The sequence below is a fragment of the Geotrypetes seraphini genome, chromosome 2 (genome assembly GCF_902459505.1).
Source record: "Geotrypetes seraphini chromosome 2, aGeoSer1.1, whole genome shotgun sequence".
NCBI lineage: Eukaryota > Metazoa > Chordata > Amphibia > Gymnophiona > Dermophiidae > Geotrypetes > Geotrypetes seraphini.
Window position 1 is genome coordinate 207,960,339 of NC_047085.1, and position 13,335 is coordinate 207,973,673.

Consider the following 13,335-nt stretch of genomic DNA (forward strand, 5'->3'; position numbering starts at 1 on the left):
GGGTCGGCTTCAGGGGAGGGAGGAAGGGGATGTGTGGGCGGTGGAACTTAATTTTGGGACAAAGGCTGGAAGGCAGTGATGGGAAGGGGGCACAAACTCAACAGAGAAAGAAAAGGGGCATGAACATGGGACACAGAATGGAGAGAAGAAGGGGACACTAGCTTGGGACATAGGGGGGAGGGAATAGAAAGGGAGAATTGTTGGGCATGCGTGTGAATGAGAGATGGTGCACATGGGGAAAGGAAAAAAGGAAAATTGGGCATTGAGAGAGAGAGGAGTGAGGTAGAGATACATGGGGAATAGAAGGATGAGAGAGAGAAATGTTGGACATGGTGGTGCAGAGGGACAGATTGAAGGGGATGCAAGGGGAGGAATGTTGGACATAGTGAAGGAGGGAGAGATTTGGCATGGTGTTGGAGAGAGGTGATAGAAGGAGAAATGGGCATGGGGCTGTTTGGCAGTGGTGAAAAATGCTGCACATGCTCCAGGGGATGAGAGAGGGACAAATGTTGGATATGGCAATAGAGGGGGTGGAGAGATGCCTGAATCTCTCAAAGCAGATGAGAGAGAGAGAATGGGAGACTTGTTTCCAATAGGGGTGGAGGAGAGAGGAAGAAATGTTGGACTCATGGAGGGACAGAGAGAGATGTTGGTTGGGGAATGGAATTAGGTCTGGAGGAGAGGAAGCATGCAGGAGGCAGAAAGAAAGAAATATTGGATGCACAGAAGGAAGTACAACCAGAGACTCATGAAATCACCAGACAACAAAGGTAGGAAAAATGATTTTATTTTCAATTTAGTGATCAAAATGTGTCAGTTTTGAGAATTTATATCTGCTATATTTTGCTGTATATTTGTCTATTTTTCCATAGTTGTTACTGATTGCATATTTTAAAGTCATCTGCCTTGACCTCTTTGAAAAAAAATGTAAATAATGATTAACATTTTCTGTGCGCACAATGTACTTTGTGGTTTTTTTTTATTTTGTGGTTACCATTATGTATTAATAAGATTATATTGTGTGTATATGAAAAATGGATGGAAGAAATTGCATTACAATTAGTAATATTATTATGGGGGTGGGGTCTGGGGTGGAGTTTGGACAGATCTGGGGCGGAGCTTGGGGGGTACTCAGTTGGTATTTGTTAGGCTTAGGTGGTACTTGGCTTGAAGAATTTGAGAAACACTGATCTACACACCTAATGATCGAATCTCCAGCTACAGCAGCCATCCTAACCTTTCCTTCTTGGGCAGAAGCCCTTGGAAACACATCCTTGGTGCGAGAGGCTATTGCATCCCCTGGAGTGCAGGTCCTCTCTACAGGATTATTTCCTGAGGCCTCCATGGTTACCACGGTGACCATGTAGCTTGCCCTCCTGTATTGCAAGAAAAAAACCAGAAACTTGTACAACTCCATAAATGGGCTATTGTTCTTTTACAGCTATGGCATCAAGAAGGTGCAGCAAGGTAAGAGTGAACAGATTTACACTTGAATATTGAAATAGTGTTTTTCCTTTCCATAATAATGATAGTAGAAAACTATCATAATTGTGCCATCTTACCTATTTTAAAGTGTGCTAGGTTTTTTGCACATAGCACTAGTGCTGCCCGATTCACGATTTGAATCAGGTGAATCAATTCGAATCGATTCAATTAAAAAAAAAAAAAAATCGGCCTCCTGATTCCATGACGGACCCTTCCCTGTGCCTTCCTAAAGCAGGAACGGCAGCGCTGCCTCTTGCTGGCCGTCCGCTGCCACTCCAGCTTGAGGGGGGAGAATCGGTCAGAAAGGCCTGTATGTTCCCCCAGCTTCCCCGCTCTTACCTTAAGCAGCTAATATGGCAGCCTGCAGGATCACTGGTGCTATAGCGATCCCTGCAGCTGCCCGTCGTCCTCAGCGGCACGTTCTCTCTGCTACGGTCTTGCCGCTGCTCTGACGTCAGGGGCAGGATCGCGGCAGAGAGAACGTGCCGCTGAGGACGATGGGCAGTTGCAGGGATCACTATAGCACCAGTGATCCTGCAGGCTGCTGTATTAGCTGCTTAAAGTAAGAGGGGAGAAGCTGGGGGAACATGCAGGCTTGCTTGGGGAGCAGGAGGAAGAGTGCCCTCGTGGCAGGGGGGGAGCAGGCTTTCACGGCAGAGAAACAGGCCTGTGCAGAGGGAGGAAGAGGAAAAAAAAGGAGTAAGAGAGGGGAGATGCCAGACCTGGGGTGAAGTGAAGGGAAAAGAGAGACCAAACCAAAAAGAGGGGGATGAAAGCAGAGGAGAGGTGCTGGACTAATGGAGAGAGACATGCAAGACCACAAGGGGAAGGGTACAAGAGGGACAGATACTGCTCCAAAGTAGGTGGGCAGGGTGTAGGATGGCAGGAGAGATAGTAGGAGAAAGCCTGTACCTGGGGAAGGGAATACAGGAGGTAAGGAAGAGAGAAATAATAAGCTGGATATGGGGAGAGATAAGATGGTAGGCAAGGAGGGAGCATAGGAACAGGGACACAAGGGGGACATTACTGGAGAGGAGAATAGGGACAGAGACACAGAAGAGAGATGCTGGATGAAAGGGTAATTGAGAAAAGGAGAGATGGTTGATCTGTGGATGGTGGGGTCCATTGCTGCAGTTGCGGGGGGATGGAGATGAACAAAAGGGGAAATGCCAGACCTTCAGGGGAGGAAAGGGAAACAGAAGGGGAGGAGAGTGATGGAAGATGGATGGTTAGCACAGAGAAAGAAGGAGAGCCTGATCAAAAGACAACCAGACCAACAAGATTTGAAAAATGACCAGACAACAAAAGGTAGGAAAAATAATTTTATTTTCTGTTTTGTGATTACAATATGCCAGATTTGAAATGTGTATCCTTCCAGAGCTGGTGTTGGACTGCAAACGTGAGCTAGGATGTAATAGAGAGAGGAAAAGTATTTTTTATTTGTTTATTTTGTTTACACCACAGGACCAGTGTGGGTAGGAGAGGCAAAGGGGATGAAGAGGCTATAAAATAAACCCATCAGGATGTTTGGAAAAAACCACCCAATTGGGCAGGAAAATCAAATCGAATCGAAAAATTGATTCAATAAGCTGAATCAAAATTTTTTTTCCTGAATCGGGCAGCACTACTTAGCACACCTTAACAGCAAATGTTTAAACTGCTCTAATTTCAAAAGCTGTGTGCTATTTGTTGGGGGCATGCCCAACATGTCTTCAGCAATCTACTGTTTATTAGCATGCATACACTTTTTGTTAGTTATGCAAAGGCACCATCGTTGCCTATTTAGGAGGTGCTAAGTAGTTCCATGCTAACAGTACAAGTTACAGTTAATGTGAAGTAAGTGCTACATGTCAACTGAAAAATGAAGTTCCTTGCCCATTCTCCACCTACTCCCTGTCCTTTGTGTTAACATGGGTTAACACACAAATTTGTGTGCTAACTAGTATGACATAGTTGGCACACTTGTGCATTAACCGCTAGTGAGCACAAATTTGTGCATTAACACAAATAGTAAGAAGACCCATAGAGATTTTTTATATTTCCAGCAAAGCAACAAGTTATGCCAAGTTTCAACATTTTCCCATTGAGTTAGAAAACTGTTTTCATACACTTGATTATGATCATCTCTACCAAAAGTAGATATGTAACTTATTTACACCACAAGGTTAACAACGGCAAAACTTCAGCCTCTGGTGTGGTCTAATTACATCTTTAAAATATCTGACTTTTCTCAATGAAGTAAAAAATAAAATACGTTTTTCAGAAAAATTTGTTTGAAAAATAGCACTTAAAACATCTATATCTCTGTAATCTGTAGGAAGTTAACGGATAAAATTTTGACCATGTTTTGTATAGACTGTAATCAAATTTCTTACTAAGGGCTCCTTTTACTAAGTTGCGGTAGCGTTTTTAGCACGCACTGCAGATTAGTGCGCGCTACCCCCCGCGCTTTGTGGAAAAACTAACACGAGCTCAATGGAGGCATTAGCGTCTAGCATGCGTGGCATTGTAGCCAAAACTGCTAGCACAGCTTAGTAAAAAGAGCCCTAAGTAACAATTAAGAACTTGTTCTGCAGTTAGCATATTACATTAATAGTTCTATGAATTTCCATGTATTAATGTGATGCAAGCTGAAAGTTGTATTATTTTTCTCATAACTTACTATTTATCAAACTGTACTTAACACAATGCATGTGTGTGCGCATCATATCTAAGACAGAAAAGCTGAAAATGTACCCAATAGAGCAGTCCATGACATTAAATTTAACTTTTTACCCCTGATGGAATTCTGTGCAAAAAATTTCAAAATTCTGCACACAAAATTAGCAAATTCTATAAGTTTGTTTATCTAAATTTATACAATATTTTTACTAATTATTATTCATATTTCATTTAAACCATTTAACATAAAATGTTTTTCTTCTGCCTTTGTTATCTGGATTTTATTTTTCCATTATGTTAATTCCAGATTCTTTTTCTGCTTTCCTGTCATCTGCTAATTCTCCTTCAAGAGGCTGCTATCCATTTTTCTTTTCTACTCTCTCCTGTCTGTTCCCTCATTATACCTGCCTCCGATATATTGATCGTTCCTTTTAGCTCTTTTTTGCCTCTCTTACCCTTCTCCTCTCTTTCACTTTTCAACTACCTATTAAATTTCCATCTTCTCTCCCATTCGTTCCTTAGTCCTCCATTTCATTTCATCTTCAGTGTATCCCATATTACCATATTTCTACCCTCCTTTATAACTATCCTCTCATCTGTTTCCTACCCTTCGGGGTTCTACCATTATCAGCATCTTCCTTCCTCCACTCTTATAGCCCAGTATCTGCTCCCTCTTTCTTTCTTCCCCACCCTCGTAGCCTGATGTCTCCTTCTCTCTCCCCTTCTGCATTCTCTTCCATGGTCCAGAGTTTTCACCACTCTCTTCCCTCACACCCATTACCAGGCATCTCTCCATCACTCTATTTTGCTCCTGGAGCCAACATCTCCCTCTCTCTCCACCTCCTGTGTATCTCTCTCCCTCCCCCATCTCCAACACCTCTCTCTCTCCCCCTCGCATCCCTCCCCCATGCAGCATTCTTTCCTATCCTCTTTCATATCCAACATTTCTGATTCTTTCCTACTGTCCACCATATTTTTCTCTTCCCCTGCCTTGTGACCTGGGTCAAACCTCTCTATTCTCCCTCTTTGCATCATCTCTCCCTTTCTTCCCTCCATTATCATGTGCAACATTTCACCCTCTCCCCTCACCAGGCTCCCTCCACTCTCCCTCTGTGCCAGCATGTTTCTTTCTTCCCCCATGCCAGCATCTTTCCTTCCTCTCACTCCCCCTCCACTGTGACAGCATCTTTCTTTCCTCTCACCCCTCCACTTCCCTCCCCATGCCAACAACTTTCCTTGTTTTCACTCCTCCCTTCCCCTGCACTACTTCATTGGGTCATGGTATTGGATTCTCACATGCTGCCTGCCACTAACCAGGAAGCCTCCCTCCTACCACAGAGAGACTTTTCCAGCCTGCTGCTTGCGGCGGCCTGGCTCCCCTCCGAAATCGCTTCCTGGTTGTGGGACCTGAAAGTGAAGTCAGAGGGAAAGCCAATGCTGGCACGAGCAGCAGGCTGGAAAAACTGCTCGCACTGGTGAAGATTTAAAGAGGTACAGGTAGGGAAAGAGCAGGGAAGGAGTGAAGGCGGAAAGGAGGATGCAGGAGCACCACTGCCCCTGGCGCACCTCCTACCCTCGCTGAGCCACGTCCGATAGCTGACACTATCCAAGATTCTACGCGGTAAAGGGGGAATTCTGCTTGACTGTGCAATTCTGCACAAATTCTGCGTTGCGCAGTTGGGCAGAATTCTGCCTGGAGAAACTTTTTTTTTGTTTTTTAAATTTATTTTTCAAACAAATTTTTATTGGTTTTGTCAAAAAGTACAATAAGTACACACATGGTAACAAGGCAAGATATGAACAGGTTATACAATCAATCTCACAGAACATTAATATACTAATACAATACAACTAGCCACATCCTGTCATATTTTAATTTTTACAAACAAGTAAAATGAATGCACAGTAAAATTTAAGTTGGCTTAGTTAATAAATAATTATATAAGAGCATAAGCCTTGCCATCCCGGGACAGATCGAAGGTCCATCAAGCTCAGTTTCCAACAGTGATTAATACAGATCCACAAGTACCTTGCAATATACCAAAAAAGTAAAACAGATTTTGTTATTTATCCTAGAAAAAGGTACAGGATTTTCACAAATCTATCTTATTAATGGCTTATGGACTTTTCTTTACAAAATTGTCTAAATCTTTTTTAAATCCCACTAAGCTATCTGCTTTTACATATTCTCTGGCAATGAATTCCAGAGTTTAATTACATGTTGAATTGTTCTAAATGTACTACTTAGTACTTCATTGCATGCTCCCTAGTCCTTTTATTTTTGGAAAGAGTAAACAAGTGATTCCACTCAGAATTTTATAGGCCTCTGTCATATCTCCCCTCAGCTGTCTTCTCCAAGCTGAAAAGCCCTTGCTGCTTTATCCTTTCCTCATAGGAAGTTGTCCCATTCCCTTTATCATTTTGTTGCTCTTTTCTATACCTTTTATAATTCAGCTATATCTTTTTACTGAGATGTGGCAACCAAAATTGCGTACAGTGTTCGAGGTGCGGTCACACCATAGAGCAATGCAAAGGCATTATAATAATCTCATTTTCGTTTCCCATTCCTTTCCTAATTCCTCAAATTCCATGAGCTTTCTTAGGTGCTGCTACACACTGTGCAGAGTTTCAATGTTTCTCCGAGGACAATTAGCATATGTTCTCACATATGGGTGACATCATCCACGGAACTCGGTATGGACAGTGAAAAGTGTACTATCATTTTAAATTTTAAAGACTTCCCACACCGCATGTGTGCGCCTATGCCTTCCCACCTGATGCCAGCTTGTGGGACCTGCAGTTCTTAGTTTTCCACCAAGCTGAGAAGCTGTATTTTCAAGTTCTCTCAAAGTGCATCAAACATTTACCTTTTTTGTGCCTTCTTTTTATTTTTTCTTCAGTTTTTGTCATATTATTTCTGTTCTTACCTGTTACTATTAAAAATTTTAATTTATCAACTTCTGAGTTTTTGGGACTTCTGGCACTTTTCAGCCCATTTCCTCACCAGGAGTGTTAACTTTTTTTCAACTAAACATCTATTTGACCTCCCTGGGCCATTGAGCCCTTGACTTCACATCAGTAAGTTTTCCATTGATGTCCAAGGCTCCTAATGGCTTCAAATGATGCACTCGATACAATAGGACCATCTCGAGCACTGACCCGCATAACTGGTTTGTACAGTGTCTAGGTTCTGACCATCAAGATATTTCATTCACAGTCTGCTCTCATATGTAGAAGAGGTCGCTTAAAATCAGAAAGTTACAGTTTGAAAAACTTTTCGGACATCAGGAACATCAAACATGGCTGGAGACTCTGACCCTGACACTCAACCTTGTTCACTCCAGTACTGGCACCAGAACTGGTTCCATCGAAAACTCATTCCACATCTTTGTCTTCAGTGCTGCTGGATTCGGGGGAGCCTCGTAAACAAGCTAAGAAGCACAAACATGTCTCCCATACTAGATACTTCCACTAAAGATGGCTTACTATTTATCCTTATAGATTTGTAGTTGGGGGTTCAACCTGGAATGTATGTCACCTAGGTCCCCCAACACCTTCCAAATACACACGAATGATGTTCTAATATTTTTATATTAACGAATAAGGCCTCAGGCACATCTCCTCCACCTTCGATAATAGTTTAAATCCGGTGGGAATATTGGTGTATTGTTGTCCTCATTGACATTCTTTTTATCATATTTTGTATTTATAATTTTTTAGCATTATTGTGCTTTTTTAGAAGTTTTTATGAAATTATTAATTCTTATGATGAATTTCATACTCAACTTAAATTCATCATGCTGTCATTCTACTGGGATTAAATGATCCAACATGTTTCGCAAAAGATTTGCTTTATCAAGGATCCCCCAGAGCCGTTGTATGTCCTCCACCTTACTCAAACTTATTGGCAAAATATGATAAAAGAATATAGGCCAATGAGGACAACGATACACCAATATTCCCACCGGATATAAACTATTATCGAAGGTGGAGGAGGTGTTCCTGAGAGCCTTATTCGTTAATATAAAAATATTAGAACATCATTAGTGTGTGTTTGGAAGATGTTGATAACACTGGTATTAGTGTAAAGTATTCTAAGTGTTGGGGGACGCAGGTGACATACATTCCCGTACTAGACATGCATCAGCATCATCTCGGGCATCTACACCAATGTTTCTCAAGATGCGGTATGCGGTCTGGCCACCAATTTCCGCCTGTCTATAGAGGTGGCTGCCGCCACTGGGGATCTTGCGTTCCTGCCCCCCCCTGCCGCTGAAGCTGCTTCTGGCGATCTCTGCCTGCCCCTCCGTCCCCGAAGCCGACACAGTTACCACCTTCTTCAAGCCATACTCGCTCCTTCGGTCTTCAGCAGCATTCTTTGCATGGAAGGTGCACACAGCGATTCACACGCTGCATGTAAGTAGCTGACCCAGAAACCTTCTCTCTGATGTCAGAGTTGAGAAAACTCACCCTTTTGTTTGCCTACGAAATTCCTTCCCTTTTCATTTGTATCTACTCTGGGACATAACTGGTTTTGTCTGCTCATTTGGTGTGCAGGTCCATATGGGTGCATTATCCGGTAGTCCTTTCTTACTTGGTTCTTGAATCTTTTTGGCGTCCCCATCGCCTATATTTAGATACACCTGCCTCTTGGAAGTCCTTTATTATTTTTTCAACCTACATACATATAGGTTTTTTGGGTCCTCCTTTTACCTCTCGTAGAGCCTGGAGTTCCTCTATTCATTTTTTCCATTATGTTCCTTTCCATAGAAACATAGAAACATAGAAGATGACGGCAGATAAGGGCCATAGCCCATCAGGTCTGCCCACTCTACTGACCCACCCCCAGGTTTACTATCCTAGGGATCCCACTCCTGGTGACAGGTTCCCTTGGCTTAACCCTCTAAGGGATCCCACATGGACATCCCATTTGCTCTTAAATTCTTGCACGCTGTTTGCCTCGATCACCTGCACCGGGAGCTCGTTCCAAGGATCAACCACTCTCGGAACGAGCTCCCAGTGCAGATGATCGAGGCAAACAGCGTGCAAGAATTTAAGAGCAAATGGAATGCCCATGTGGGATCCCTTAGAGGGTTAAGCCAAGGGAACCTGTTTCACAAAACAGCAAACAATACAGCTAATTACCATAGAACTTCACATAAATATACATTGTGAATCACCCTCACCCAACTTCCCCAATACATTCCCCCCACAGCAATAAGCAACAAACAAACACAGGCTCCCAGACCTAACTAATCTAGGACAAAACACACACACAAAAAAAAAGAAAGGGGGGGAATACCCAACAGGGCTCTACAATCAGTGGCACTCAAGTAGACTCTTTCCAGGTCAAGCAGGAATCTCACACCTTATGATAAAAGGGCAAAGTATGACAGCAAATTGCCATCAATTTAGACATAAGCTGTAGGGAGTCCAAATGAGCCTGTACCCCGCAGAGACCCGGGACACTTCTATGTTTCCAATGGGCCGCAATTTTAAGGCGCGCTGCTGTGAACAAATACAGAGCAAAAATATGCTCCACTTTGGAAATACCCGGAATTGGGGCATTTAATAGGCAGCAGGCCATCAATAAGAGACAGTATTTTCTCCTAATGGCAACCAAGAACTGGCCTACCGCTTGCCAATAGCCTTTCACACCAGGACAACTCCACCGCACATGGCAAAAGTCACCTCGAAGCCCACATCCACGCCAACAAAGTGCAGATCCCAAAGGATAAATCTGACTAAGCCTGACTGGGGTGTAATACCAACGGTAGTAGAGTTTATATCCATTTTCAATTAAAGCATTAGAGACCGAGGTAGCAAACAGAAATTTATACACAGCGCCCCTGTTATTTTATTATTTTCATCAAGTTATTTTGACTTCCTTTTCCACCTCATATTGGGCCTTGTGCCACCGTCTTAGCCTCTGGGCACTGAGCACTTTGAATGTTTGTGCAGTGGTCGTTAAAATTGAGTCATTTGACTTAGCCGCTGAAATTTTTCCTTCACTGTCGAAGCCTTCCAATGGGTTCAAGAAGTGTATTCGTTGTAACTGGGTCATCTCGATCACTGATCTGCACAAGTGTTGCATTCAGTGTCTTGGGCCGGAGCACTGAGTGTCTCATGCTGCAGTAGTCTTGAAAACATAAAATCTGTTTATCATACTGTAGCTTTTGAGCCTGGTGCAACTCTCTAAGCACCTCAACTTTATGCCAATAATTCAGGATCTGGTAAATAACAACTCGGGGTCTCCCTGAAGGCTTACGTTTATACCCCAGTCTATGCGCCTTCTCAATACAGATCGGGCCCGCTGCCTCCAGTATCTAATGAGACTATCAATAGAAAATGACACGGTGGCTGTTACCCGCAACTAGCTGTGGGTAACCTGCCGAAACAGTGGGAGAAAAAAAGTGGTTGCCGTGGTTACAGGGACAAGGCCATTCACTGCTCCATGGCCTTGTTTCCATCTCTGTTAACCTAGAACCAAGGTTCTCTTCTTCATCCAAATCTACACTCTCTATATCTTGCAGCCTGGTACTTCTCAACACACATGTAGAGGATTTCAGTCTCTCTACCAAGGTTGAGGATATTATAGCAGCTTCCAAAGAAGCCCTCCACTCAACGATGCTACCGCTTTAAGTAGACACATTTTACCACATGATGTCATCACCAACACATGGATCCTAATACTTGCTTACTTCCTTCAGTGTTAGACTACACTTCTCCCTCCATATTTGCTGTGAGATTAATAGAACCGCAAATACAGAAAAACTGCATATAACTCTTTCATATGTTATTCGCTGTTTTATATTAAAAACCATCAGGAATATGGTGAAACAGCAACTAACATGGTGGAAGACCTGGCCTGTTCCTGAAGGAGAGGCAAAACATGGTGAAGAAAGTGCTGGGAATCATCGATTTTTCTCTGTCAACGTTTGGAATCGGCGATTTCTCTATGCAAGCTGACGTAATTTGGGGAAGGAGCCAGCAAGCTAAAAAATGTGAATAATCGAAACCGCGATTGCTGAAACCATGAATATGGAGGGAGAAGTGTACCTCCTTGTATTATAAAAAGCAAGGAAACATTTTTATATGTAGTCTGGGGTTTTGAAAACAAAAGTTTTGTGCACAAATATGTCATTAATACAGAGTTTTTAATCTTGTTAGCTAAATGGACAATTTAGATCAATTAGAGGGGCTGTAGAAAAGCAGTAAGAGCCTGTTTAATATCATATTGCAACATTATAAAACAACAGGAAATACAATTACAGTTAGTCAGGTGAACAGTAACAATTTCTGTTTTAGTGATTAAAAGTACTGGTTATAAATTTTGAACTTTATTACTGCATATACAAGCTATTCTGAAAAGCAAAGTTTTGAGTATAATTGAAAACACATATACAATATTTATTCCATGTGTATAACTCAATTACTTGATACATTAGGGCCTGGGGACAGGAATTGACACAGTCTTTACATTACATTACATTACATTACTGATTTCTATTCCGCCTCAACCTTGCAGTTCTGGGCGGATTACAAAAGAGACAACTGGACATTTCCAGGATAATTACAGAGAGAGTTCTGGTCATTTCCAGGAGAAGTTACAAGAATAATGGAGCTGTATATTTCAAGAGCTACAAGATGCTGTACAAATAGGAAATAGTGCAGATCCAGTATATATACCGTTAGGGAAGCAGTTGACATGCTTGAGGCTAAAGAGAAGGGAACTGGTGAAGGGGAGAGGAGGGGGGAGTTACGTTGAGGGGGGTCCGGTTGGGGTTAAGCCATCTGTATAAATTTTTTGAATAGGTGGGTTTTGATTTCTTTGCGAAAATATTTGTAGTCGTTTGTTGTTATCAGCAGGTTGGAGATAGTGTGGTCCAGTTTCGCTGCATGCGTCGCCAGCAGACTGTCAAATATCTTCTTGCGCGCCTTTGAGTGGGGGGTAGGTAAAAGGGGTCTTAGTTCTTCTTTGCCTAGTGGTGGCATTTTGGTACAGGCGGTTGTTTAGGTAATTGGGGGCTGTGCCATTTATTGCTTTGAATAATAGACAGTATAGTTTGAATTGAATTCGTGCTTACATTGGCAACCAGTGTGAGTCCAGGTAGGCCACGGTGACGTGGTCAAATTTTCTCAGTGAGTAGATTAATCTGAGTGCAGTGTCTTGGATTGTCTGTAGTTGTTTTATCATTGTTGCAGGGCAAGGGATTCTTATCCTTTTCAAGCAGTAGAAATTTTGTTTTGTCAGTGTTCTGCTTCAATTTGTGATCTGCCATCCATTTTTCCACTGCTTGAAGGGTCTTTGGTTATCTCTGGAATCTGGCCATTTCCTTTTTTTTTTTATTCTTTATTTATTTGATTATTCGTTACAATGCCTTAATAACAAATATTCATGAATGACTACAAAAATACAAATTCCATATAAAGAACAACAAAACATATAAGGCAATTAATCAACCGTGTCCTAGTCGACATTATCACTGGTCGCCAGTATTTTAAAAAATAAAAGATCAAATCTATCTGTCTACTATCTAGGGACAGGCAAATGGCATTTATATATATTATACATCATCCTCCAAAAATAAAGTCAGTATTAGAAATTAAACTTTCAACAAGGGTTTCTCTTTAATAAAATCTTCCAACTGGACTGGATCATAAAACACATATTTATCACTCCATCTGGCCATTTCCTGAGTGTGTCCAAACACAGTGCATGTTTTGTCCACAAAATGTCAGCCTTATTAATTGAGTTAATTATGCTTTGATCATCTTTAAAAGGTGCAGGTAGCATTCAGACTCGGAGAACCTTTCTGTGAATTTTTGCCCGCTGAGTTCTCTGTTCTTGACTGCAACTGGGATTTTCTAGTCCAGCAGTGATGTATATAAGAACATAAGAAGTTGCCTCCGCTGAGGCAGACCATAGGTCCATCCTGCCCAGCGGTCCGCTCCCGCGGCGGCCCATCAGGCCCATTGCCTGAGCAATGGTCTATACCTATCTATACCCCTCAATCCCTTTTTCTTCTAGGAATCTATCCAAACCTTCTTTGAAACCATTTAATGTTTTCTTGTCTACAACAGCCTCTGGAAGCGCGTTCCATGTATCCACCACCCTCTGAGTGAAAAAGAACTTCCTAGCGTTTGTTCTAAACCTGTCCCCTTTCAATTTCTCTGAGTGCCCCCTTG

General features: G+C 42.2%; 1 protein-coding gene across 14 annotated transcripts in view; it reads left to right on the forward strand.

Annotated features, from left to right (window-relative positions):
• Window positions 1-13,335, forward strand: part of FAM217A (family with sequence similarity 217 member A) — a 166,451-nt gene that overhangs the window by 17,029 nt on the left and 136,087 nt on the right. For 8 of the 14 annotated variants that reach the window (XM_033934797.1, XM_033934811.1, XM_033934798.1 and 5 more), the window contains one exon: window positions 1,442-1,467. The exons of the other annotated variants lie outside the window; for them this stretch is intronic. In XM_033934797.1, coding sequence (XP_033790688.1) covers window positions 1,442-1,467 — 26 coding nt within the window. The remainder of the gene's footprint in view (window positions 1-1,441; window positions 1,468-13,335) is intronic. 14 annotated transcript variants of the gene reach the window in all.